This window comes from Molothrus aeneus, chromosome 20 (genome assembly GCF_037042795.1).
Source record: "Molothrus aeneus isolate 106 chromosome 20, BPBGC_Maene_1.0, whole genome shotgun sequence".
Taxonomy (NCBI): Eukaryota; Metazoa; Chordata; class Aves; order Passeriformes; family Icteridae; genus Molothrus; species Molothrus aeneus.
Window position 1 is genome coordinate 4,009,613 of NC_089665.1, and position 25,667 is coordinate 4,035,279.

The window sequence follows — 25,667 nt, forward strand, 5'->3', positions numbered from 1 at the left end:
AAGGCTGCTGTGCTGTGCCAGGCTCACATTGGATCCAGGTAGGAATGCTTGGCTCCTGCCCTGGGCGCAGCATCTCCCCATGGGATGCTGGAATTGGATCAGCCCTGCAGGGACACTCAGTGGCCATGGACAGCAGAGATCTCCTGCAGGGAGGATTGGCTGGGGGAGAGATCAAGAAAACTGCCCAATTAACACAAGATAACTGCCCCAGCTCTAACAGATGGGAAAAAAATACACACCCCCACTCACATCTTGCAACCCAGGACAATTAGACACAAAATAAAGTCAAACACTTTTCTCCTGGGTTCTTTGGAAATGTTTAACTGTTCTTTCCCTGCTATGAATGTGAACTTGAAATTAGGAAAGGTCCTTTTTCAAAAAGATTTACAGGGAAGTCTTTCTTTCCAGGTGGAGCTAAACCTGAAGGACATGAGGATGACCATGAAATGGTGAATATGGAATATGCCTGTGATCACTGCCAAGGAGTTATCATAGGTCGGAGAATGAACTGCAATGTTTGTGATGACTTTGACCTTTGCTATGGATGCTATCATGCAAAGAAATACTCTGACAGGTATTAAAAATGTGATTTGCTTTCCTCTATGTGGCAGAAAGACAGTATGTAGTAGCTAAATAGAGCCAGTCCTTCTCATGGTGCTTCCTATAAAGCTGTGTCTGACATCAGAACATCTCCTCGGTGTCCTTTGGGGAAACAAAGATAGGAACAGTTTGGCAAAATGTCTGGAAACCTGCCTCAGCCTCTGAAGTCACTTGGTAGCAATTGTTTTCTGGATGTGGCTAGGAAAGCTGCAGGAGGAGTTACCAGTCCTGTATGACAGGACAGAAGAGACAATGAAATGTCTCCCTTCCTATGAAAGGGCTGTAATTTCTCCTGGTTGAGTATTAGTATGAGTTTCCCTGCTGTGGAAAACAACAGCTTTCAGTGCTTGACACCAGAGGTCACGAAAACCAGGTCCAGTTCAAACCTCTGCAATGTGTTGGGTTTTAAGTGTTTTCCTCTGAAGCTATTTTGTGTTGACTGACTGACTGACTCTGTTGGTTAGCAGAAAACCAAAAGCTGCATTGCTAAACGTGTCCCTTGTCCTTGCAGCCACCTGCCCACCCACAGCATCACGGTGTACCCCATGGTGACCATCCGCATCAGCGACCGCCAGCGCCTCATCCAGCCCTACGTCCACAACTACTCCTGGCTGCTCTTTGCTGCCCTGACCCTCTACAGTGCAGATCTGGCAAATGGGGAGGAAGTAGAAGGAGAGAAACTGGATCCTCAGGTCCTCAGTCATGCCAGAGTTCTGCAGCATCAGTGCATTCAGCTCATTGGGGACTGCCTGATGAAAGCACAGCACGGAAAAGGTGAGTCAGCTCCTCCTGCTCTGAACAATGCTTTCTACAAGTGTCAGAAATGCTGTGGTTACTGACTTGAAAGTTTCCAAAGGAAAGGGGAAGCTACTGTGTACTTCACTGAGAATAACTGTTTATGTAGAAAGCAAATGTAGAACAAGTGTCGTTCAGGGTCGCTGGAACACGGAAAATAGAGTACTTGAGAAAACTAATTTTATGCTAACATAAACATTGGACACAACTTGGCAAGTCTCTGGTTGTTTTTTTTCCATCTTAGCTGTTGTAAAGGGATCAGTCAATACAACTTCATGTTCTTTTAGCAATGTATCACTGACAGCTGAAGGACAGCAAATGACTTGATGGAAAAAGTTTTTTGTTCTGCGTCTCATGGGAAGAGATTTTAAACTGTGTTTGTGGTATAAATTTGTGGCAATGGTGTTCATTTGTCTGGAAATTGGGGTTTCTGTGAACAAAGACCTACTACAGAAAATAGGGTATATACAATAGGGATCTATTTTGAATGTATCAAAAATTTTAGACTAATATTCAAATAAGTTTGCTGGTAGTTTTTGGGAGCAGCTCTAATACAACTGAAATACCACCACCACCAAATACTTACTCATTAAGTAATCTGTTTACAATATACAGTTCTATTGTGCAAGTGATCTGAAGATTGAAAAATAAGACAAATGTCATTTGCTATTCATAATTGACACTCTACTATTTTCTTAAAGTAAGGCCACTGCCCCAATGGCATCTTTGAGGTGGGAGATGTCACCATCTGTCCATCACTAGTATTCAATGGAACTACATAATTATATGAGCTTGATAGAAAATATGTTTTTGATTAAGTTAATGTTCAAAAGAATTATGTAAGAAGTTTGCAGTTCTCTTTTAAAGTGTTTAAGTTCTGCTTTTTGTGTCTTGCCACTCAACAGCTAAATAACTTCCATAACTTTTTTGCTTCCAGGCCTGAAGAATTTAGCTCTCCTCTCCATGTTACCAGAAGATGAGTCCTTCTCAGAGAATGACACTGTTTCAGGCAGTCCTCCCACAGACAGTGCTCCAAAAAGTCACCCTGGGGACAGAGCAGGGAAGGGAAGAGATGAGAAGCGCAGCCCAGGCTCGTTGGTGCATCGCAGTGTGAGTAGCTGTCACCTCCAGAACCCCTGATACCAGACATGTGATCTGATATTAAACATCCTCAGGTGCTTAAACACCCATTCTGAATGTGGGACTGAAATAAGGGATAGTAAGGATTTCATTTGTAGGTAAAAACTGGGGGGGAAAGGGGGCAGTTGGTTTTTTTCATTAGATACAGCTGATCAAAAACTTCTTGTTCTGAACTGATTTTCACAAAAGTGTTGCAGGAGAGGGACATGTCTTGTTCATTGTGAAAGGGCTGTAATTTCTCCTGGTTGAGTATTAGTATGAGTTTCCTACAGTTTTATACAGTGTTTAAAACTATTGTAGTGTAATAATTTTATGCAAAGAGATATGAGCAAAATGAAAGAACATTATTTAATTGTATAGAAACTTAAGACATGAATACATCAAGAAATTCTTCAGTAGAAGGTTTTGATACTCAAAGAAAAATGTTTGTCAAGTGCAGATGACTGAATTCTTTCCATGCTTGTTCCTGCAGGTATTACATTTTGTTTTAATCTTTTAATACTTCTGGTTTATTTTTAGGGGAAAGGAGATACTCGCAAAGAAATCCAGTCTCCTGCAGAAGATAAAGCAGGAAAACAAGAAATTGAAATCAAAGCTGTCTCTGCAAAGAAAGCTGCTGTGAGACAAGAGTCAGACTTGACTGTGGATGGGAATGTTCCTGCAACAGGTAAAAAATAATTTCTCATTTTCCCTGTCTCAGAAATATCTACTCATCTGCAAACAAACAGCTGTCCTTTTTATTCCTAATCCAGTTTTGCATATTTTCAAATGTCTGCTTTGTGAAAACCTGCCAGACATTGCTTTGATCAAATGCCTTGCAGTCTGTTTAAAGGAGTCTGGAAATCAGAGTAGATTTCCACAAGTATTTATCCATGGATGGAGATAATGGCCCCTCTTGGTCTAACACAACACCTGTGTGTTCTGATGCACTTGGAACCAGAAAATAATTGTTTAATTCTGTTAAAGACTGGGATTGTAAGAATTTTGAAAGTTAAATGGATCTGTCCAGCACTGTCCCATATATGTTTTACTAGAGGGTATAAATTTCTTTACCTTCTGTTTCCATACACTTTCATAAAGACTTTATTTTCAAATCCCAATATTTCATTTTTATAATTTCTATTTCTTTTTAGATTTGGATTATAAAAATTAAGCTATCACTTATTTCTTTTATCTTTTATGTCACTTAGGGGATTTTCTTATTTTGTTTTTATTTACAAAGCAGGTGACTCCGTCTCAGAGGACTCAACCCCAAAACCAACAGAGAAGGTTTTAATACCTAGCCAGGAACAAGTTTTTGCTGAATGCTCTCAGAAGAGGATTTTGGGGTTGCTGGCAGCTATGTTACCACCTTTCAAATCAGTTAGTTCTTTTTCCTTCCATCTGGGTTTTTTTTCTATGTGCACAAATAACATTAATAAAATTCATAGGAATTAACTGTGGGGTATGGACCCATGTTCCTTACATGTTATGAAATGTGAATTAGAATGTCTTCAGACATTGACATCACTAAGGAATGTAAGAGCTTGTTCTTGGCTGGGGGGAGAGGGAAGGGAATTTTAATGTATCTGTGAAGTAGAGTCTTAGCTGTTTAGCAGACTTTAAATCTTCAGTTTAGCTTCACAGACACTTTAGTCAGCTCACATTAACAGGCCAATAACCAAAGTAGGAATGTAGTTTCTCATTCCTTCTGTCCCATTTGAAAGACCTTCAGAACAGAAGCTTTTGCATGTGCTGACTTGGACTAAAAATCTTGTTTTCTTTCCCTGCCTCACTGAGATTTTTCTCTCTCCACAGGGCTCCACAATGTCTCTGATCAACCTAGAACAAATACTTCCACTGATGTTTCATGTTGTAATCTCAAATGCTGGCCACCTGAATGAAACTTATCATTTAACCTTGGGACTCCTGGGCCAGTTAATCCTCAGGCTAATGCCTGCAGAAGTGGATGCTGCTGTGACTAAAATCCTTTCAGCCAAACATAATTTGTTTGTACCAGGAGATGGGTCTGCAGTGCCAGAAGGATGGAAGACAACTCATCTTCTGTTCAGTCTGGGAGCTGTTTGTTTAGACAGGTGCTTCTTACCTTAACCCAATCAGTTAATCTCTGCTGAACAGTAATTTTTTTTTCATGTATGCCTTGTTCATAGAGGCTTTTTAATAGGAAGGGAATTAAACCTGTACCCTGGTCATGGAAAGGCTTAGCATCTGCAGCCTTCGTTGCAGTGGGAAGTTGAATTTCCTTCCAGAAGAAGGCTGGCTGCTGAAGAGTGGCCTGATTTCCTGTGCTTACCTCCACAGCATGTCAGGGAGGAGGAAGTGAGGTGTGGAAACTACAAGGAAAGCCAAAAGTACAGTCCTTTACTGTTTGTGTGACATTCATTCTCTCACATTGTTACACATCTCTTGTGTAACTTGGGGAAGGAGGAGGGTGTGTCAAAAACTATCACCAGTGGTGACTTCTGGATCTGGCCCTTCTGTGTAAGAGTACTTGAGAGAGAGGTTTTTTGTAGTAGAATTGCACTGGAAACAGCAGGGATGGACCAATTTTGAAGATCCTGAGAAAGTTTTGAAGCATTCTGAGATTAATGTCATGCCTTTTAAAAGTGACTTATATCTTATTGTAGCTGTATTTTATAGGGAGGGTTCATAAATAAACAGAAAAACATATGAAATTATTTTCATAATTTTTAAATTGATGAAAGCATACAAAATTTAAGAATATCCTGAGCATAAGCTGAGGGAAAGGATTTTCTTAAAAACTAACTTTAGTTAGTAAGAGACCAGACTAACTTTAGTGTAAGAGCCCAGTCCCTGTGGGTTATTTGTGTGATCCACAGAGGTCACATCCATAGGAAATGAACCTCTTGCTGCCATGCAAACAGAAACTTCTGAGTTCTAAACTAAAATTCAGAGATAGCAGTGGCAAAGTTCAGGCACACTTTGATTTGGGCCTTGTAGACCCTTTCAGAAAGCAGAATAAGATTTATGCACTATGGAAAACAAAGCAGAATTCATGTGTCAACTGGCATGACAGCCTGGAGTATTTGGAAAAACAGCTCTGTAACAATTTGAAAGCTGCAGCTGTGACAGACTAGCAGTGATAATGCTGCTTGGAGGAGGAGCAGCCTCAGGTAAGTCTGCATTCAGCCCTCCTAACCCAGCCTGCCCTTGCTTTGCAGCCGGGTGGGGCTGGACTGGGCGAGCTCCATGGCCGACATCCTGCGGGCGCTGAACTCCTCTGCACAGTGGCACCACGTCATTGCTGCCTTCACTGACCACTGCATTAAGCAGCTGCCCTTCCAGCTGAAGCACACCAACATCTTCACTTTGCTGGTGCTGGTTGGCTTTCCTGAGGTAAGTGGCCTGGCAGTCCTAAAGGAAACAGAATTGGTTAAAGCTGTTAGCTATCTCTAAATCTACAGATTCCATCAATTGGAGACAGCTTTTTTAAACTCTCAAAACCTGATGTGTGTAGGATTTTCTGGGGTCCCCCATGGCAGGAAGGAATGAATCTGACTCCATGTTATTTATTATTTATTATATTAAAGAATGCTGTACTAAAACTACACTAAAGAATAGAGAAAGGATACTTACAGAATGCTTAACAAGATAATAATTAAAAACTCCTGACTCTCTCCTCAGAGTCTGACACAGCTGGCTGTGATTGGTCATTAAGTCAAAACAATTCACATGTTGGATAAACAATATCCAAACCACATTCCAAAGCAGCAAAACACGGGAGAAGCAAATGAGAAAATATTGTTTTCCTTTTTCTTGAGGCTTTTCAGCTTCCCAGGAGATGAATCCTGGGCAAGGGGATTTTTCCAGAAAACATGACAGTGACAGATGTGTGTCAGAGTTCACATCTTTCCACTAGTGCACAATTAACGTTGATCTAATGAAGAATAATGAGCTGGTTTTGCCTGGTATTTCTATGGATGCTGCTTATAACTGCTACAAGCAAACCAGCTTCATTTGTTTCAATATCCAAAAGGACTTTTGTACAAGCAAAACAATCCATTCTCCATCTTGATGTTCATAACTGATACACTGCCTATGTGACATTAAGTTGGTTGTTGTAGACATTTCTTTTCTAGACTTGAACTTCCATTTTCTAAAGAGCAGCAAATACCAGGCATCAAGCAGTGGTTCAGCTAAAAGATACAATAGCAAGAATAAGCAATACAATAAAATACAATAGCAAGAATAAGCAACACAATAAAATACAATAGCAAGAATAAGCAATACAATAAAATAGAATAGCAAGAATAAGCAAATGTAACCAATGTAAGACATGGCTGTGTATTTGTAATTAAGTATTCCAAATGCTAACTGCAGTTCTGCTGCTGTTTCAGGTGCTGTGTATGGGCACTCGTTCTGTGTACATGGACAATGCCAATGAGCCTCACAATGTGATCATCCTGAAGCACTTCACTGAGAAAAACAGGGCAGTGGTTGTAGACATCAAAACCCGAAAAAGAAAAACAGGTTCTGTGACATTTTTGTTTTATCAGAGAATCACAGAGTATTTCCTTACAGTTTGTTAAAAGCAAATGTTAACCAGACCACTGTGCAGAGTTTGAAATCCATTATTAGTAAATTGTCTGATTTTCTGCTCACAGGTTACCAAATTCTGCTTGCAGGTCTCTGCCAAATTGTGAAGCTCCTACAGTAATTATTTCAATTATTTTTATTCAGAAAAGGATTTAGAAAGCTGTTGAGATCTTTCTGTTAATTGAGAAATCTCAGAAACAGGCTTTTGATGAAGATGAAGGAGTTGTTTCAAGATGTGTCTCGTGCTTGTGTTTTATCCTTTACAAACCTGTGCTTAATGTTTTAGAACAATTTAAAAACAGTTTGGATATCCCTAAAATTTCAGACCAAGTGAAACATTTAATATATATTTTTATATATAAAATATACATTCAATATATAATATATTATATTTAATATGTATAATATATTAAAATTTATACTGTATATTTAACATTTTATATATATATATAAAACATATATTTTTATATAAGAAATTAGTTGGGTTTTTAGGAGCAAGGGCTTTTCCCTTTTTATCACCTAATATAGTGAAGTTAATAAAGCAAAGGTTGTCCTAAGATTTGACTACTGAATTGTGTAAAAGACATTTGGAAAAATTAACAGACTAAACCACTTTTTGATGTTCAAGGAAGATTTGAATATAAAAGCTTTTCTTTTTGTTTAACCGCTGACATTTTAAACAGTTAAGATCAGCAATATTTATTTCATCATATCAATTGCAGGTCAGAATTTTCCCCATTTTAATTGGAAAATACAGCATGAGCTACTTTGCATGCTGTACTGCTAATGTGCAAATATGTGCTGTTGCCAGAAGTGACCTGGGGATTTTTAACTTGTACTGAAAAATGAAATACTTTGTTCAGGGAATCTGAGATAATGTTTGTGTAAGACCTTTATTAGAACATGATTGATGTAGGGATGTCTCATGTCTCAACCTCCTCATATCTACTAAGAGATGACTCCACAACATTTTGATGTGAACCAAGGTGAAATTATGGCTTTTTCTCTCTTGTAGTGAAAGACTATCAGTTGATTCAGAAATGTGGGCAGGAGGGCAGTGATTCCCAGACCCAGCTGAGGCAGTACCTGCAGCACTTTGTCCTCATCTCCACCCACCTCCTGCAGACCAGCATGGACAGCAGCTATGCTGAGGCAGTGGAAACAACCTGGGTCCTGTCACTGGCTCTGAAGGGGCTCTACAGAACTCTCAAGGTACCTGACACAGAATATGATAGAGAAATAAAAATCATGTTCTACCCTGTGCTACAGGAACTTGGGTATTGACTGAGCACACTGGGGAATCCCACAAGGGCATTTCTGTCACAGCTGGATCCTTTATTCCCAGTCTGTAGGGGTTTGGAAATGTTGCTGGGCTTTAAATAGCTTTTGTGAGTCTGAGCTGTAAGTTGTTTTGCTTCTCCTCTGTGGGGGCCAGCCATTCAGGAGAGTTCAGGAGGAAATTCCTAGAGATAAGTGAGCTTCACTCCATAAAATGTTTTCTCACTCCTGAAGTATTTGAAGAGGAAATTTTCCTTTTTTTCCTTTTCCCCCTTTCCTTCTCCCCCTTTCCTTCTCCCCCTTTCCTTCTCCCCCTTTCCTTCTCCCCCTTTCCTTCTCCCCCTTTCCTTCTCCCCCTTTCCTTCTCCCCCTTTCCTTCTCCCCCTTTCCTTCTCCCCCTTTCCTTCTCCCCCTTTCCTTCTCCCCCTTTCCTTCTCCCCCTTTCCTTCTCCCCCTTTCCTTCTCCCCCTTTCCTTCTCCCCCTTTCCTTCTCCCCCTTTCCTTCTCCCCCTTTCCTTCTCCCCCTTTCCTTCTCCCCCTTTCCTTCTCCCCCTTTCCTTCTCCCCCTTTCCTTCTCCCCCTTTCCTTCTCCCCCTTTCCTTCTCCCCCTTTCCTTCTCCCCCTTTCCTTCTCCCCCTTTCCTTCTCCCCCTTTCCTTCTCCCCCTTTCCTTCTCCCCCTTTCCTTCTCCCCCTTTCCTTCTCCCCCTTTCCTTCTCCCCCTTTCCTTCTCCCCCTTTCCTTCTCCCCCTTTCCTTCTCCCCCTTTCCTTCTCCCCCTTTCCTTCTCCCCCTTTCCTTCTCCCCCTTTCCTTCTCCCCCTTTCCTTCTCCCCCTTTCCTTCTCCCCCTTTCCTTCTCCCCCTTTCCTTCTCCCCCTTTCCTTCTCCCCCTTTCCTTCTCCCCCTTTCCTTCTCCCCCTTTCCTTCTCCCCCTTTCCTTCTCAAACCCTTTTCCTCTCCCCCCTTTTCCTCTCCCCCCTTTTCCTCTCCCCCCATTCCTTTCTTTTTCCTATTTTTTTTTCCTCAGTTTCTACTCTGTGCACCTCACAGATGATACCCTTAAGGGATTTCAAGTGGGGATTTTATTTTAGGGAAATGCAAGGAAAAGATTCCCAATGTAATTCCTCTGGGCAGGAAATTCACCCAAGGCTGTGTGACAAGGCCTCTCAAGCACTGTGATGCATTGTTCCTTTTTCAGTTATTTACTTGTGTGTGTCTGTGTGTGCAGATTCATGGCTTTAAGGAGATCCAGTCTGCCTTTCTTCAGTCTGGTTTACTCAAACTTCTAGTGAAGAAGTGTAGCAAAGGAACTGGCTTCAGTAAGACTTGGCTTCTGCGAGACTTGGAGGTAAGAAAAGTGACATTTTGTAAAAAGTCAGGCTTCACCCAGTGGCATGAGAGGTTATGGCAGTACACTCCTCCTGGGGACTCAGGATTATCCCTAATTAGTCTCTAAAACAATGTTCACTTCACTGTATCCCTGAATCTGCCTCCTTCTGCCCATCGTAATCCTGTGGATAATAGACTAAATTCTTTAAAGGAGGAGCTGATTTTCCAAATAAAATAATCTGATTTTATTTGGAAAACAATTTGCAGGATGAGACATTACTCACCTGCTCAGATTGTTTTATGGATTTTATTTAGACTGTTTTTGAAAATTCCATTCTTCAATTTAGAAAATAATCTCAAAGAAAGGCATGACTTGCACAAGGGTTTGCTGCAGTGCAGGTGGGGATGCACACATGGGCTTATTCTTTGACAGTGGTTGTTAATTGCTGAAAGATTAAGTGTGGTTCAACTGTTAGTTCTGTTTTATCTTAGGCAGGAGTTGTTTTAATTCATCTTTGGGACTATGGAGAAGCCAGAGGGCTGTTTTCAAAGGAGCAGGGTGTGTAGGGCCATCACTGGTATTTTGTGATGGTCACCTTTGCTCTGTTTTTGTCTTGGAATCTTCAAGTCTTTGCTGTTCTGAAATGGTTAAATAATTACTTTCTCAACTTCCTTTGCACTTTCAGCTAATCACTGAAGTTGTCTTTGCAGCAGCATGGAAGGTGTGACTCATTAGTGAAGTGGGAAATGGTTTTGGTTTGTGTTTTGGGGTTGGTTTTTTATTTTTAGGTGTGCTTCTTTATAAAATAGCATGTGTTAAGCACTGTCCAGGTCTGATAATGTTCCTTTAAGATGCTGATTGCAAATAAACTACTAATACCTGCAGCTGTCACACCATATGCTACCTTTTTTCTGTGTAGATTTTGTCAATAATGCTGTATTCCTCAAAGCAAGATATCAGTTCCCTGGCTGAACAGGAGGATACTGAACTGGAAGACAGAGAACAAGATCAGGATGTGGAGCAGCCTGTTGTTGGTCCTGTTGACTTAGAGCAGAACAAACTTGATCCTCTGGAGGGCCTGGATGAAGCCACCAAAATTTGCTTCTTGGTATTTAAATTACTTTATCTACTTTTGGGTAAATGTGCATTTGCTAGTTGCATAAAACATTTGGTAATTCATGTGGTTGTTTTCCTTCTAAATTTATAGAGTATGGGTCTGGGATTTCTATGCATCATTTTTTAAAGAAAAGAAAACAGAACTACACTAATGAATGCTACAAAATCATTATACAGTGTTTTGCTAAATTGCTTCTCATTATTATTAATCCAGATACTAAGTTAACTAATTCTCTACCTACAAAGTGGGAAATAATGCTTAGGTCATCCTTAATGAAATTCAGTCTTTCTTTTCCCCCTCTGATATGTTTTTGGGGTTTTTTTAATTTCGTTTTGCTCCTTGCTCAGATGACACATGATGCACTTAATGCACCTCTCCACATCCTTCGAGCCATGTATGAGCTGCAGATGAAAAGAACAGAATCTTTTTTCCTGGAAGTTCAAAAGAGGTATGTGAAGTTCTGGGTCCAGCAGAGAAACTGGTGGGTGAAAATCTGAAATCCTCTCAGTTCTGGATAGAAATTCTTCCAAGGATAAGATTTGATTTTCATGTGTGAAAAAGTAGGGAAATAAAGTCCTGCTAAGTTGTATTTATGGAAGCAAGTCACCATCTTCTGAAATACATCACATGCTCTTTTCTATGGTAGCTCCCATATGAAGATCCACTATGGCTCTAAATTCTGTGAACTGAGGAACAGTCAAGAGCTCACATGTGGCTTCTGGTACTCAGAGCATCTCACAGAGACACCATGTTCTCACAGAAATGAGTGATTTTTGTAACATTTAAATCCTTTGGCTCGTTAGAACAGGGGAACAGTTAACATGATAAAAATAAGGCAGAGCTTAATCTTTCCAAAACAGAAGGTGGGAAGATTTAATTTACATTTAATTGCCCTAATTGAGTTTGCATTACTTTGGAAACACATTTGTGTATTTTTGATTTCTTTGCCTGTGTGAAGGTTTGATGGGGATGTGATCACAACGGATGAGAGGATCCGGACGCTGGCTCAGAAGTGGCAGCCCAGCAAACGCCTGAGGCTGGAGGAGCAGAGCTCCAAGGCAGTGGATACAGATATGATCATCTTACCCTGTTTGGTATGGACACCTCTACAAACAGAACAGTTGGAAAATAATCAATTTTGGCATTCATGCCTGAGAAATTTTTTTTTATACATCTGAAATAATCTGATATCAATGTTTTATGTCCAAATGAATGAGCAGGTAGAAGAAGCAAGTATTTCTTCCTTGTTATTCTGTCCTTAAGGAAGTGAAAGAACTTGATTCCCAGGTCAGGAGAACAAATTGTGATTGCAGGCTGTAATTTCCTCCCCTTACACAAGAGAGATTGTATCTCATTGCTGTAAGCCTATGCCCTGCTGCTGTTTTAGCTTATCACTGTTATCTTAAATTCAGCAGAACAAGGAAGCAATGAATTTATCTTGGGAAGTAGACACTACACTTGCAAGCTTTGGGTTTTGCCTTCAATTGCAGGGTCCCACAGCTCTGCTTTATTTTGAGGGCTCACTCCTGGCCATGAGGTGTCACCAGCACAGCTGTTTATCAGTTGCATAGCAAAGGGGAAGGAACTTCCTGAAGCAGTTTCACATAATTATAAGAAAAAAATAGGCCTTTCCACAGCTCATACAGAGGCTGTGAAATACCCACGCCTGGAAATTGTCCAAACTTAACTGGACAAAGCCCTGATTTTGAAGTTATCTCAGCCTTAAGTCAAATTTGGAGCAAGTGATCTCCAAAAGTCCCTCCCAGCTTGCCTCATTTCAGCTTTACCTCTGTAGGTGAATTTCAGTCAACACTTCTGGTTAGAATTCTGACTGCTGTTTCCACAAATGCATCAGTGTATAGTGAGGTGTGTAGACATAAACAGTGTTTCTCAGGAAATCTATAGCTGTGTGAGAGATCCTACTTTTGTGGGGTTTTTGACAAATTCATTTCTAAATTCAGCTTGCAGTTTGACTGCTCAGATATCCAAACATAACAATAAATTATTAACAGCCCGTTTTCAAACTTGCATTCCTCTTCTTGCAGTCAAAGCCTGTACTGTGTGATAAAGCAACAGAAGAAACCAATCCTGTGGCCCAGAAACTCATCACCAACACAGAGAGTGACCTGCAGCTGAGCTATGCCAAGCAGCGCCGCACCAAGAGCTCCATCCTCCTGCACAAGGAGCTGGACTCCAGGAGTAAAAAGGCTGTCAGGGACTACCTGTACCGTGTCAATGAGGCTATTGCAGTTCTCTATGCCAGGCATGTGCTGGCATCCTTGTTAGCTGAGTGGCCTGATGATGTGGCAATAAATGAGGAAATCCTAGATCTCAGTGGCCCAGCCCATATGACATACATCCTGGACATGCTGATGCAGCTGGAGGAGAAGCAGCTATGGGAAAAAGTAAGTGGATTTCACTTAGACATGTGAACAAAACCTGTGCCCACATGCCATGAGACTCTGACTAACAGAAATACTTGCAGTTCCTTTTTTCAACTAAATTGAAACTCCGAAATTTAAATTAGTTCTGAAAAACAGTTGGAATCTGTCAGTGTCTTGATGTGCTGATCTTGTTAAGAGAAAATGAAAAAAAGAGCTGTGCAGAGAGAACTCTATCAGTTATGAAAGAGAAACTGGTAAAATAGGCAGTCTGGTTTGAAAATAGACAATATAGTTGGTAATCTAGAGAAATTGGTAAAATTGGCAGTGCCTTTTAAAAGCTGCTTTTTCTTAGATCTCAATGTCTATATTGTAATACCTGCTACTCCACTGATGAGCTGCTGGTGGAAGTGATCTTGGAATTACAATAGAATGTTGTAATGAAAGTGTCAGCTCAAGGCTTCACAGCAGTCAAAGCAAATCAAGTGCTGGGAATCTTCAAAAAGGGAATGAAAAATAAAGCAGAAGGCATTGATATGCCACTGAACCAATACTGTGCACTTTTTTGGACTGCAGTGACTCCCTCATCTCATTAAAAAATTAAAATAAGATGCAGTACAACTGGAAGAGGCCTAAAGAAGAATGGCAGGGATTATTACAGCCATAAAATAATTTCAGCATGAGGAACCAGCTGGTTTTCTTCCTTCTGGATCTTTCCCCTGTGAGGCATTGAGGGAGAAGGAGTAATGGAAAAATCTGTTCTCTGTAGGTTTAAAGCAGTAAATAGCATGCAAAAGTTAAGAGCCAGTGTTATTCACTGGCCCTCCCAGTAAGAAAACAAAGGAGTGTCAGATTAAGGTAATAAGTGGCAGGTCCAAAACAAACCAAAAGAACAGGCTCTTGACACAGAAAGTCATGGAAATTGTTGCCCCAGGGTGTTTTTATGGGTTCAGAAAAGGGCAGGATGAACTGATAGAATAAAATCTATTAAGGCATATTAAATGCAAAAGCCTAGCCTTTGTCTTAGGCTGTTCTGCATGTGCAGAGTGCATCCAGGAAACTGCTGCATGCTGCTTTGTTTTTTAAACTCCTTTTCCCAAGAAATCAGTTTTTGGCAGATTTGGAGATGAACCTGCTGGCCTGAGCTGGTGGATTGCATTTTGTAGGAGGAGTTGGGAGATGGTAGATGAAGACATGGCCTTAATGAGTTGCTCTGATTACATGAAAGGGCCTCAAGTAACAGAATTCCTGGATTCAGGGCATTTATGCATGGTTATAAAAATAAGAAAAAGGGAGACTCAAGTGGTTCTGATTTATTTATTTATTTTTAGTGTGTCCTGATAGATTAAAGGGCATTTTTGGGTAGTTTTAAATGCACAGGACTTGCATCTGCTGCTTTCAAAACTTCAGCCATCTCATTGATACTTTATCATTTCTTCTTATGTACAGAGTTGCACTTTTTTGTTTTTGAAGGCTGAAATATATGACATGTTCTATTAAAATCAAAGCCTGTAGATATAGAAGGTAAAGGTGCCTGTTTAGAATGTTAACAGAGTTGTTTCTCTCACTTGATTACAGCTTTAGTTTCCTGTTAATTACTTTATGGATTAGCCTTGATTCTAGCAGTTGTGTAAGAGACATGGCCAATATCCATCACATTTTTATCAAATAAAGAAGGAAAAGTCTAGAACAGAGACAGAGTGAAATCTTTTGTGCTTATAGAGATGACACTTGCAGGCAGAATTTCTGAATTTATCTTGCTGGTACCTTGGTTCCCTCTTCCAAAATACTGTGTGGCTGGACATGGCTGAATGTACAGTTGTAAATGTTCTTTTGACAGCAAATTATATTTCCATGACATTTCTCCTCCCCAGATTCTGCAGAAAGTGCTGCATGGGTGCAAGGAGAGCATGCTGGGGACCATGGCCCTGACAGCCTGTCAGTTCATGGAGGAGCCAGGGATGGCTGTGCAGATGAGGGAATCTCAGCATCCTTACAACAACAACACCAACTTTGAGGTAGGGCAGGCAGGGGTTACAGGCATGACTTGAAGCTGGAATCACCCAGGGGGTGGAGCAGAAGCCTCTCAAAGTTCCACATGGGTATCTGTGGGACTGAATTCTGTGCTTGAAGCACCTGTGAAGTCTGCTCAGTCTTCCTTGGAAAAGGCTGATGTCAGATAGCTCAGGCCTTGCCCTGCAAAGAAATGTGTTCAATCAGGCACTTTAATGGAATTCTAATTCAGTCCTATGAAAAGTGAATTACTTACATGGTTTTGCTGTGTGTGTGTTTGAAGCAGACCAGATTTGTAAATGGTTTCAAGGCCTTAATGATCAAATGTTTCTACCCTTCCTTCCAAAGATTTGTTTCAGTTGGCCTCTTCCAGTTGGCCCTTGTGCTGTTAGATGAAAGTAGGAGTGGTGTCTTTTTTCTTGTTTTTATCATTTTAGACTCTTTCTCTGACACAAACAGTTTCTGATTTTCTTCTCTTGATACTGTTTGATAGCATTTTTCTGATATGGTTTGGTAAGTAATTATTGCCTCTGGGCAGTCTTGGGATTTTTAATTTCCCTGCTGCTCTGATTCCTCTGATTTTCATTTTTAAAATGCATATAACCCCTTAGGTTCTGGCAGTGAGATCAATATCAGCAACAATTACTGCTTTTAAAAAAGGAGAGCATTGCTGACAATTCATTTTACATGCTTAACAGCTAATGTGAACAATAGGCCATGCTTTACATTTGTTAAATTAGCTCAGGGTAAGAATATCAAAGTAAAAAACCTCACAGAGATGCTGTAATATTTTTGCTACCTCCATTGTTCATACAGCGAAAGTTCAGTGGGCTGTGGGCAGTACAGTGTGACAGGACACAAAGCTGCTGTGTTTATTTCTCAGGATAAAGTTCACATTCCTGGTGCTATCTACCTTTCCATCAAGTTTGACTCGCAGTGTAACACAGAGGAGGGCTGTGACGAGCTGCTCATGTCCAGCAGCAGCGACTTCCAGCAGGACCGGCACAGCTTCAGTGGCTCCCCCCAGAAATGGACCGACTTCGAGCTTCCAGGTGGGCAGGGCTGCTTCAAGGCCATGCAGGGTATGGCTGGGGCTCCTCAGAGAAACTCCTGATGACTTAAATATCCTGAGATACATAGGGAAAAGGCCAGTCCTTTCCTTGTGCCACTCTGTTTGCTCTGACGCGCTGCTCTTGCATTTGTTTCTGCAAAGTGCCTTATCTGTTGTTGTGCTGTGACCTTTTCTTTCCACCACTCAGTCAAAGCATGCACTCAGCTACTGGAAACAAATTTGATCTTGATTCTGTTCCAACACAGTCCTTGTTCTGCACGATATTCACTGACATTGTTTATGCCTTGTCTTACTTTCCACAGGAAGCATGTTTTTTTAATTTAAAAAAAGAAAATATATGCTTATCTCTGTCTCTGTGCTCTGCTGCTGCTCTGAGCAAAGAGAGCCAGTGCCAGCACCTTGGCTCCACCTGGTGCCACAGAGCACAGCTGGAAAAAACCCAGGGTTTGACTGCCAGCTGCACTCTGGATTCTCTCAGCACATTTGTGAGAGCACAGTGAGGAGCAAATGCCAGAGAGCTCAAGGACTGCACAGCCCCTGCTTCTGATCTTAACCCACTGAGCACTGGGCACTGCAGGAAGCTCTTGACTTCAAGGACTGCCAGCACCTGTAAAGAGATTTAGGAACTTTCTTAGCAAACCAGTTTGGGTTACAAGTGCTGGCTTTGGGTTACAAGGTACTGGTTAAAAGCAGATGTGTGTTCTGTAGAAATATTTTAGATTTTTGTGAACTTCTGTCTGTCTTCTTTTTCATCCCTAATAGTTGCTGAGGTTTGCCAAGGAGCTGAAACTTCGAAGCTCATTGTTTAGAGCAGCTTTGGCTGTGAAACTTGAGTTTCACCTTGTGGAAATTCATTTCCAACCAAGGCTGTCTGGACTAAGGCTCTTGATTCCAGCAGGTTTTAGCTGAAACCAGACATTTGAAGGCTTCTGGGCTTTTCATTTGATTAAAGGGCTTTCTCCTATGAGAGGAGAGAACACTCTCTCCATTTCATGATAAAAAGGGAAATTCTTTTATAGATATATCATTTTAAATCCTAAAAAATAATTTTCAAAATTTTTCTTGTTCATGAAACTTTGAAAATTCTGCTTCCCAATGAAACCTAACCTGCATGTCCCAAGGTGACAGGCTTTTCCAAGGGGCAGAAAGTTATTTTAACAGCTCTAGTATTATAGAGCACAGTAGGTAAGAAGATGTTTTGTGTAGCATTACAGCCAACTACCAGGTTTATCCCTGAAGGTGAAGATGCTACAATGGCCAAAACCTTTTGAATGTTTTTTGTCTGATTGTGAAGTGGTCAAATGTTTTGATAGTCCTTCTATTAAAAGTGATTAAGTTTGTTTTCTTCCTTGGAGTAAAAATACTCTTTTTAATTTTCTGACAATACTTTCAAATATTTTAAACCTTTTGTCCAATGAATTCAAGTGTTGTTGCAAAGAACTTGGCTGCCTGCACAGGGGTTCTTGTTTCATAAATCATAACTCATCCAGTAACACAATTGGAAAAGTGAAGTTACATGTGGAGAATATGGAGTTTCTTTAACTTCCTCTATTTAGTTGTCAAAAATGTAAAAGACATTATCCTCCCTATCCAGTATCTTTAGACAGGGGAAACTATTGTGGGTTTTGCTTCAGCCTCCTCTTTTTGTGCTTCATAGTTACCAAAAAATAAAAGACCACCTCTCTTAAATGAAGACATCTAGGATTAATTAATTTCAGATTTTTCATTTAAGTTGTATTTGAGATGGCAAAACTAACTCAGAAGATGGTAATGTTGGCTTTCTTCCTTCCCTGCACACAGGAGACACACTCTACTACAGATTTACTTCTGACATGAGCAACACTGAGTGGGGTTATAAGTTTACAGTGACAGCAGGTCATCTGGGCAGGTTTCAGACAGGTAAGAGATGCTCAGAATGTATTGAAAAGGGCCTTTTTTAGTCATTTTGCTGAGCTTTGAGAGACCTGTGGTTATCCCTTTTCCTTGAGTTAGAATTTGCATTCAGTGTCTTGGAAATAACGTGATCAGTTTTTCATGTGATCAGTTCTAACATGATCAGTTCAAGTGAAACTCAACTGATGTCTCTTATTTCCTGTGATTTTGGGGTAGAAACACAAAATCTTCACTGAGACTTGAAGATTACAATTATAATAATGTAATTTGCATGCAAAATCTCATTATATGATAGTAATTACACGGAGTATTTAGTAAACACTCCAAGATGCCATAATTTGAAACAGAAATAATGGTAATTGCATTTTTCCAAAGTGGGAATCCATTAAAATAAGATGGTTCTGGATCTAATTTTTTAGCATAAGAGGTTTTGTTAGTTTATTCCAGAGTTTAAATATTTTTAATGAAATAGAGGCTGATGGATTATTTGCTATCAGCAAAACTCTACTGCATGTCATAATAGGGAGAGCCTGTGTTTTGTTTGCCTTATTTGGGCAAAAAATTAATTTTGGATATGATTCTTTCCAATTTTTATGTCAGTTTTGCCTCAGGAAAGAGTTGCCATGTCAGGATGTAATTTAGAGTTATCTCAGATTTTGTTTGCTATTTTAATCCAATATTTCTGCCTTGCAATGCTTGACTATATGAACAAAATGTCTCCCTACAAAACCGAACAGCTGTTTGAATTTTCTTTTTTTTTTTCCCCAGGGTTTGAAATTCTAAAGCAGATGCTGTGTGAGGAAAGGGTAATTCCTCACCTGCCCCTGGCCAGGATCTGGGAGTGGCAGGTGGGAGTGGCGTGTCGGCAGACAGGGCACCAGCGCCTCAAGGCCATCCACCTGCTCCTCAAGATAGTGCAGTGCAGCAGCCAGGGGTGAGTGCACTGCTCCACCCCTGCACCAAAAAGGCACTAAACTCATACTATTTTCAAGCAAAAAAAAAAACAAAACCCTGTGATTTTGTTTTGTTAATTTGTCTGTCAGATGCAATTTACAGTGCTTGATAGCTTTGATATCATTTCTGCTTTGATAGCAGGAGTGTTTTACTCTCTTTGCTGGCCTTTAAAGAAGTCTAATGAATTAAAATGTCATTATTAAGAAAAAAAAAGCCATCACAAATTAGGACAAAGGTAGATCTCAATTAATTTTCTAGAAATTTATTCTCTTTGTATTCGTTATACTGCAGAATTAAGGTAAGAATGAAATAATAACATGGTGAAGTGATGATTTGTTTCTCTGTAAAGTAAACAGCTTCTAAATTATTAGCCTGTAATTGAGTTTTAGAAGGGATATGTGTCCTTAAGCTTATGTATGTATGGCATGATTATTTCTAGATTCAAGAGCATTTAGCAAAGTGGGTTTTTTTATTGTTAACTGTCACAAATGTATGGTTTTGTTCTCTTGATTTTGATTCGGTTTGGTTTCCCCTCCCATTCCCAGAAAAGGGCATACTGGTTACTCACTATTGCATCACAATTTCATTTAAATTACTTTTTTTCGCAGGGACTGTGACCTCACCTTATTGAAGCCACTTTGGCAGCTCTTCACCCACATGGAAAACAACTCATGTCACGACTCTGCCAAGCCTGGTATCCTCCTTCCTCTTCATCGTGCACTGGCAGAACTCTTCTTTGTGACAGAAAACAGAGTTACTGTAAGCAATTCCTGTTTCTATCCCTCCTTTCCTCTGTGCTGGGAATGACAGAGTTTTACACAAAATTCAGTTTTCCTTTACCCTCAGAGCTACAGAAACATTAACAACTTTCACTTATGAAGTGTGGCAGCAAGTTCCAGTTAGAGGGGAATTCTGTTACCTTATCCATCATTGGGCTTTAAGTGATAGTCATGACTATTAAGGCCCTAAAGCCACTGTTTATTCTGAGAGCAATTCTGGTTTAATAATTAATTTAAAGGTATTTGCATGTGGTTTTTGTAGAGTTGGTTTTGAACTTTAAATACGAATAGTGTCATGAGCTCATTTCTGTGATCAAACTGTGCTCTAGTTTGGGAGAGTCTGGTGTGCAGTTCTGATACCTTTGGTTCTTGGGGACTCTAATGATTAGCATTTTAATGTTAATTAGTAGAATATCACCTTTGGTGGAAACATTGCTGTTCATTGCATGTTTTCTGGCCACAGGAGCTTGGATCTCTACAGGAGTATTTGCTTGCCTTAAATACTGAAGATCATCTTCATCGCTGCACAGCACAGGTAGGACTGCACAGTCCCAGGGCTGGGAGGGTTTGGGATCTTTGTGGCAGACCCTGGATGATTTCCCATTGCCCTGTGGAGTTTATAAAAGAGATATTAATGTACTTGGTCATTACAGTACCTTGACAGGCCTCTGAAAGTTGAGTGAACTCTGCTTTTCTAGGATATTGGGAAGAAATTCTTCCCATGAGGGTGCTGAGGCCCTGGCACGGGGTTCCCAAAGCAGCTGTGGCTGCCCCTGGAAGTGTCCAAGGCCAGGTTGGACAGGGTTTGGAGCACCCTGGGACAGTGGAAGGTGTTCCTGTCCATGAAATGACCTTTAAGGTCCCTCCCAACCCAAAGCAGTCCATGATTCCAGGTTTCTCTTTCTGTTCAGTTTCATACGGTTTCTTTACACTTGAAGCTTGAGGAGAATATTTGGTGTGACTTTGTTTTCCTTTTCTCTTCTAGGCCCTGAAAAACATTGCTGCTATCAGTCTTGCCATTAACTACCCAAACAAATCAACAAGTTTCTGGAATGTTTAATACTGGCTCAGGCCGGAGTGCATGGGATAGAGTAGTTTGTCCATAGGACATGGGAACAAACATCTTAACTCCATTCAGGAGAAGTTCCTTCAGCTTCAGTGTATGAGCACTCTGCAGCCTTTCTTCCTTCCTTCCACCTTGATGTAGAATTTGTAAAAGTAACAGCTCACTTCAATGAAAAAGCACATCCTGAAGTAACTCATGCGTCCTACAGTTATGTATGCACATATTGTAGCATGTTAGAGTAAACAGAACAATATTGTTTTTTATTCAGAGGAAGTAAAGGAAAGAAGGTGGCTGAAGTATGAGAATGAAAAGCCCCCACGTTTGTATCGTCTGCTCCTGAGGAAACTTGATCCATGAAAGTGTCAGCTTCAGAAAATAGTGCTGAACTTGGGGTGATGCCATCAGCAGCATCTGTTGTACATCTTCAGGGTAAAGCAGGCAAATCAGAATCTGGTGCCTGCTGCAGCAATGGTCCATGCTTGAATCCTGTCATTTTTGCTTTGGAGGCTACTTCCCAAGGAAAAGGATTGCAATTCTTACTAAACTACAGGTTGTAAAACAAATTGTGGATGATTTGCAAAGCAGCTGAAGGATTCCAGTTTCACAGCATCCTCGTGCAAGAGCTTTATGTTTCTCCTGTTCTTTGGGTCACCTGTTCTTGCCTTGCTTTATCTCCAATGCATTATTCCTAATAGCCCATTATTGTAGTACAGAGTGCAAAGGCTGGCCTTCAGTCACAAGGCAGTGGTGATATGAAGACCTGAAGAACTAATATGTTTCTGAAAAATCACACCTTTACAAGAAATTATGAGAAGAATGTTTTTTCCCTTCAGTTATTTTGATATTAGTGGTTTAGGAGGTCCTTCTTGGCAATGTTGGGAACCCAGACTCCCAGCACTCAGGGTGGGGTTAATGATCAATCCACTCTTATCTTACAGAGCAATAACCACATTTCTCTTAGTGAACATAGATTGAATTGCAGACCTTCTATGCTGCAATAAATTGGCTTTCTTCCTGCACAGCTACATTGGTTATTCCCTTTCCAAAGAGTCAAAAAGAACACAGAGAGATTTGGGGGTGTATTTTGTGCACCATTGCACAGTTTGTAGAGCTGGTCTTGTCAAATATAAATTCAGATTACTTTTAATGCTAGATATTTTCTTCTTTGCTTCTTCACCCCAACACTGGAGAATGGGAAAAAAAGACAGCAAAAGCTCTAATAGTAACTGAATGCAAGTTGTGTGAAGCAGTGGCTCTGTCAGAAGGAAATGTATTTATTGACCCTGCTTGTCCCAAATTTGAGTGGTGCCCAAATACCAGTGCACAGGAGCTGTGCTTTGGGGAGTGTCCTCTGAACTGATGGTCTTTTTAGCTGGGGCTGGAGTTTAAGGGTGGCCCAATCTCCCTCTGAGAGGGAAACATGCAGTAATACATCCCTTGGATTTTTTTTGATGGCCTCTTGTGCTGTAGAGTTTTGTTTTGACTTCTGTTCAGCCAAGTGCTTGAATCAGAATGGGATTATTCTGCTTGAAAGACTTAAAACTGAAGACCAAGAAGCACCATGCTTTCAGGAATGGAGTGGCTCTCTTAGCAAATGAGAATGCCAGGATGCAGAAGTGTAGTATTTGTGGAAGACTGAAAGGAAGCAAAGAGATGCTGCTCTGAAAGGTCTCCTTGAGCACCATGAGTTGATTTCCTTAAAGACATCAGGATGGGAAGGGAATTATCAAGATTCTGGTGTACCTTTAATGCACAGATCAAGGTGTTTGAGTGTGCAGCCTCCCTGCAGGGCTGTCAGGGATCCTGGGGAACCATCTGCTTCACTCCTCATTGCTGGAACAGGTCCTGGCCAGGGAGTTCTCCACCAAAGGAAATGTTCCTAAACTGATGTTAGGGAGCCATGTGGATGGGACAGGTTGGAAATTGCTTCTCTGGAGCAGGAGGACTTCCTCATCACTGCCTCCATGGGCACCCATGGCTGAGGAATCATGGATCTGCACTGGGCTGCTGTGCTGGCATCTGCCCATCAGTCAAAGAAGGATTTTTCTTTTCTCACATCAGGGATGAAGACTGTAAATAAACCATTCATAGAACCTGTCACAGCTCTGTCACAGTCACTTTTTTTCTGTTGGACTGTCCTTTTGCTTTCTGGATGAAGACATGAGGCTGCAAGGATGACACAGGAGTGGCCAGAATTCCTTGCTAGGCATTACCACTCAACTTACTCTACCAGCAGTGACTGGCCTCATGAGTCAGTCATCTTGCCCTGAAGGAACTGTCTAGGAACAGTGTCCACTAAATATAATTTCTACCCACTAGATGGAACTGAAGGACTGTGACCTGAGTTGACACTGAATCTGTTGCTGCCTTATAACTCAAATCATTAATTATGGATTTTTTAACAGACGAGAAACACTGATTATTTTTTTTTCCTTCTGGTAGCTCTAAAGAAAGAGGAATAGAATACCAATAATGAATATTCATGATCAATCACATTTTAAAAATTATGCAGAAGTTCCAAGTGGATGTGAATGATGATATTGAATTGTATAAAACTGTCTGGAAAACAGGTATGCTGAAAAAAAATGTGCCTAATATAAGAAAAACTAAGAAAGTTGTCCTGCCTGAATCACCTATGATGTGTTTAAAACAAATCATATTGTTCCTAATGATACATTTGACTTGCTTTCATTAAACACTTAAAAACGAGAGTTTTATAATTTCTTTTCTTACGGGTTTACTACTTTGCAATTTTTATCAGTTGTTTAAAATATATCAGACCTTTAGATTTATTCCAGTTCAGTTCAACATGTAAAAAGAAAGCTACAGATGTGGGTAAAATATGCAAATGAAGAGAAATATATTGTAAAAATTCTATAAAATCAAAAAAAGTACAACACGGTGTCTGTTTTTTGTTTGTTTTTCTCCTCTCCTCACTGAATGTTTAAGGCTGGAGTTTGTAGTGAGATCCAGGGTTTTTCTTAGGAATCCTCATTTTCCATGCCTGTAAGCAAACCTGCTTGTCCTCATGTGGTTGGTAAATATCTGATATTACATTGAGCTATGTAGGACCCAGACTTCTGGAGTCATCTCTTAAATTCCAGCCCTGCTGTTTATATTCCGGTGGCCCTACCCTAAAAATTCAGTTTTCCTGTGGATATCCATTGGTTTCAGTGCTTGTGTATATTTACTTTGAGACCTGAAACACATGTCTGGAGGCCTCAGATGTCTCCTGTAAAGCTGAGATTTGTATTAGTAGGTGTTGATTCTAATTAGTGATGTTTATCAGCAGAGGTGCTTGTGCCTACCTGCTCCAGTGGGTTTAACTGAAAAGGTTGTTTGCCTTGGGTTTGGCTGGAGGAAAGGGCTGTGTCAAGTCAACATCTTCCTGTATTTGCCTAAAGCTGCAAGTTGTTTCCTTGGAGAATGGGCTAATTAGGTAATTTTATTCAACACAAATAAATAATAGGATTGTGAGGGTGTGGGAGAGCGAGGATTGTTCCCTGAGGTTTGAGGTTTCAGCTGATAAGCCTGAAAAAGCTCAGTGTAATTGCTGTGAGCTGTGCTGTGGGGCCAGGCACTGGAATGTAACAGGGCAGCACCTCCATAGCACCTTGGATCTGCTGTTCAGGTCAAGTTCACTGAGACTGTTTTTCTTCCAAGAGATCAAAAGTAGGCTGCCAGTTAGCTTAGAGGTGGGTGACTTTTAAAAAAACTGCTTTTTGGGGCAGGCTGAGCTGTGCTGAAAACAGACCTGGCCCAATCCCTGTGTTTTCACAGCCCAACTCAGGTCTGGTGTTTTCCAGTGGGTTTTTGTACCTTCACAAACACAAGGGCAACACCTGCCTGTTGATACCATTTTAGACCTGGAATGCCTGTCTGCAACTCCCTGGAATACCCTGCTATAAAATCGGGGCACACTGGGGCAGAAAAAATCCCAATAATCTGATTTACTCCTTCCCCTTTTCAATGGTGAATCCCCCTGATGTGAATTGTGTTGGGTCTGCTGGGGAGGCACCAGGACAATCATCATTCCTGTTTCCAGGGGACAAAACCACAACCCTGGGAGCCTTGAAAAGCATGATCTGGCCTTTAGGGAAAGCTCTAGAATGTTGGAAAACACATTAGGATATGTAAAGAGGTTGGTTTTCAGCACTGGACCAGGAGGCCAGGCTGGATAATAGCTGGAACAAAGAATATCTGTTGGTAACATTGCCTGGAAAAACAGAAAAACCCAGGGTTTTGTAGGGGAATGCTGAAGTCTGGCCCACCTCACCTCTGCTTTTAAAGCAAAGTAGTCAGCCCTGATTCAAGTGAATAAGAGAGAAATCCACTGTGAATAAGTAAGAGGTGAAAAAAATGAGATTAAAGCTCATTCTTTCCGTGGCAGTCAGGGCTAATGTAATCAGGTCTATTCTGCAGCAAAATCTTTCCTGATTTTTACCTAAGAAAGAACAAATAATAAAGAGCTGGTACCCAGCTCCAGCCCAGACTGCAGTGGGCCTCATATGTGGCTATGCAGCAATAAACACTTGGGGAAAAAATCCCCAAACTCTTTTCCTCCAACTGGAAACATCCACAGGCATTCCTGATAAATAGATGGGAATCTTGGGCAGTTTTGTAGTGGTCCTTAGAATTTAGAAATTCCTATTCCTTGAATACAAATAGAATCAATGTTTGGATTTAGGGAGCTT

The 25,667-nt window shown here is 40.7% G+C and overlaps 1 protein-coding gene across 1 annotated transcript in view; it reads left to right on the forward strand.

Moving 5' to 3' along the window:
• The window catches only part of ZZEF1 (zinc finger ZZ-type and EF-hand domain containing 1), a 59,478-nt gene extending 35,608 nt beyond the window's left edge, over positions 1–23,870 (forward strand). The window contains exons 35-55 of the mRNA XM_066563385.1: positions 409–574; positions 1,112–1,374; positions 2,333–2,505; positions 3,055–3,202; positions 3,758–3,897; positions 4,333–4,610; positions 5,718–5,892; positions 6,894–7,026; positions 8,108–8,304; positions 9,597–9,716; positions 10,618–10,806; positions 11,163–11,263; positions 11,774–11,909; positions 12,861–13,220; positions 15,071–15,214; positions 16,093–16,261; positions 18,082–18,180; positions 18,943–19,108; positions 19,737–19,887; positions 20,371–20,442; positions 20,893–23,870. Of these exons, the coding sequence (XP_066419482.1) occupies positions 409–574; positions 1,112–1,374; positions 2,333–2,505; positions 3,055–3,202; positions 3,758–3,897; positions 4,333–4,610; positions 5,718–5,892; positions 6,894–7,026; positions 8,108–8,304; positions 9,597–9,716; positions 10,618–10,806; positions 11,163–11,263; positions 11,774–11,909; positions 12,861–13,220; positions 15,071–15,214; positions 16,093–16,261; positions 18,082–18,180; positions 18,943–19,108; positions 19,737–19,887; positions 20,371–20,442; positions 20,893–20,967 (3,455 nt within the window). The 3' untranslated portion in view covers positions 20,968–23,870. The remainder of the gene's footprint in view (positions 1–408; positions 575–1,111; positions 1,375–2,332; positions 2,506–3,054; positions 3,203–3,757; positions 3,898–4,332; positions 4,611–5,717; positions 5,893–6,893; positions 7,027–8,107; positions 8,305–9,596; positions 9,717–10,617; positions 10,807–11,162; positions 11,264–11,773; positions 11,910–12,860; positions 13,221–15,070; positions 15,215–16,092; positions 16,262–18,081; positions 18,181–18,942; positions 19,109–19,736; positions 19,888–20,370; positions 20,443–20,892) is intronic.
• Positions 23,871–25,667: the final 1,797 nt, after the last annotated feature.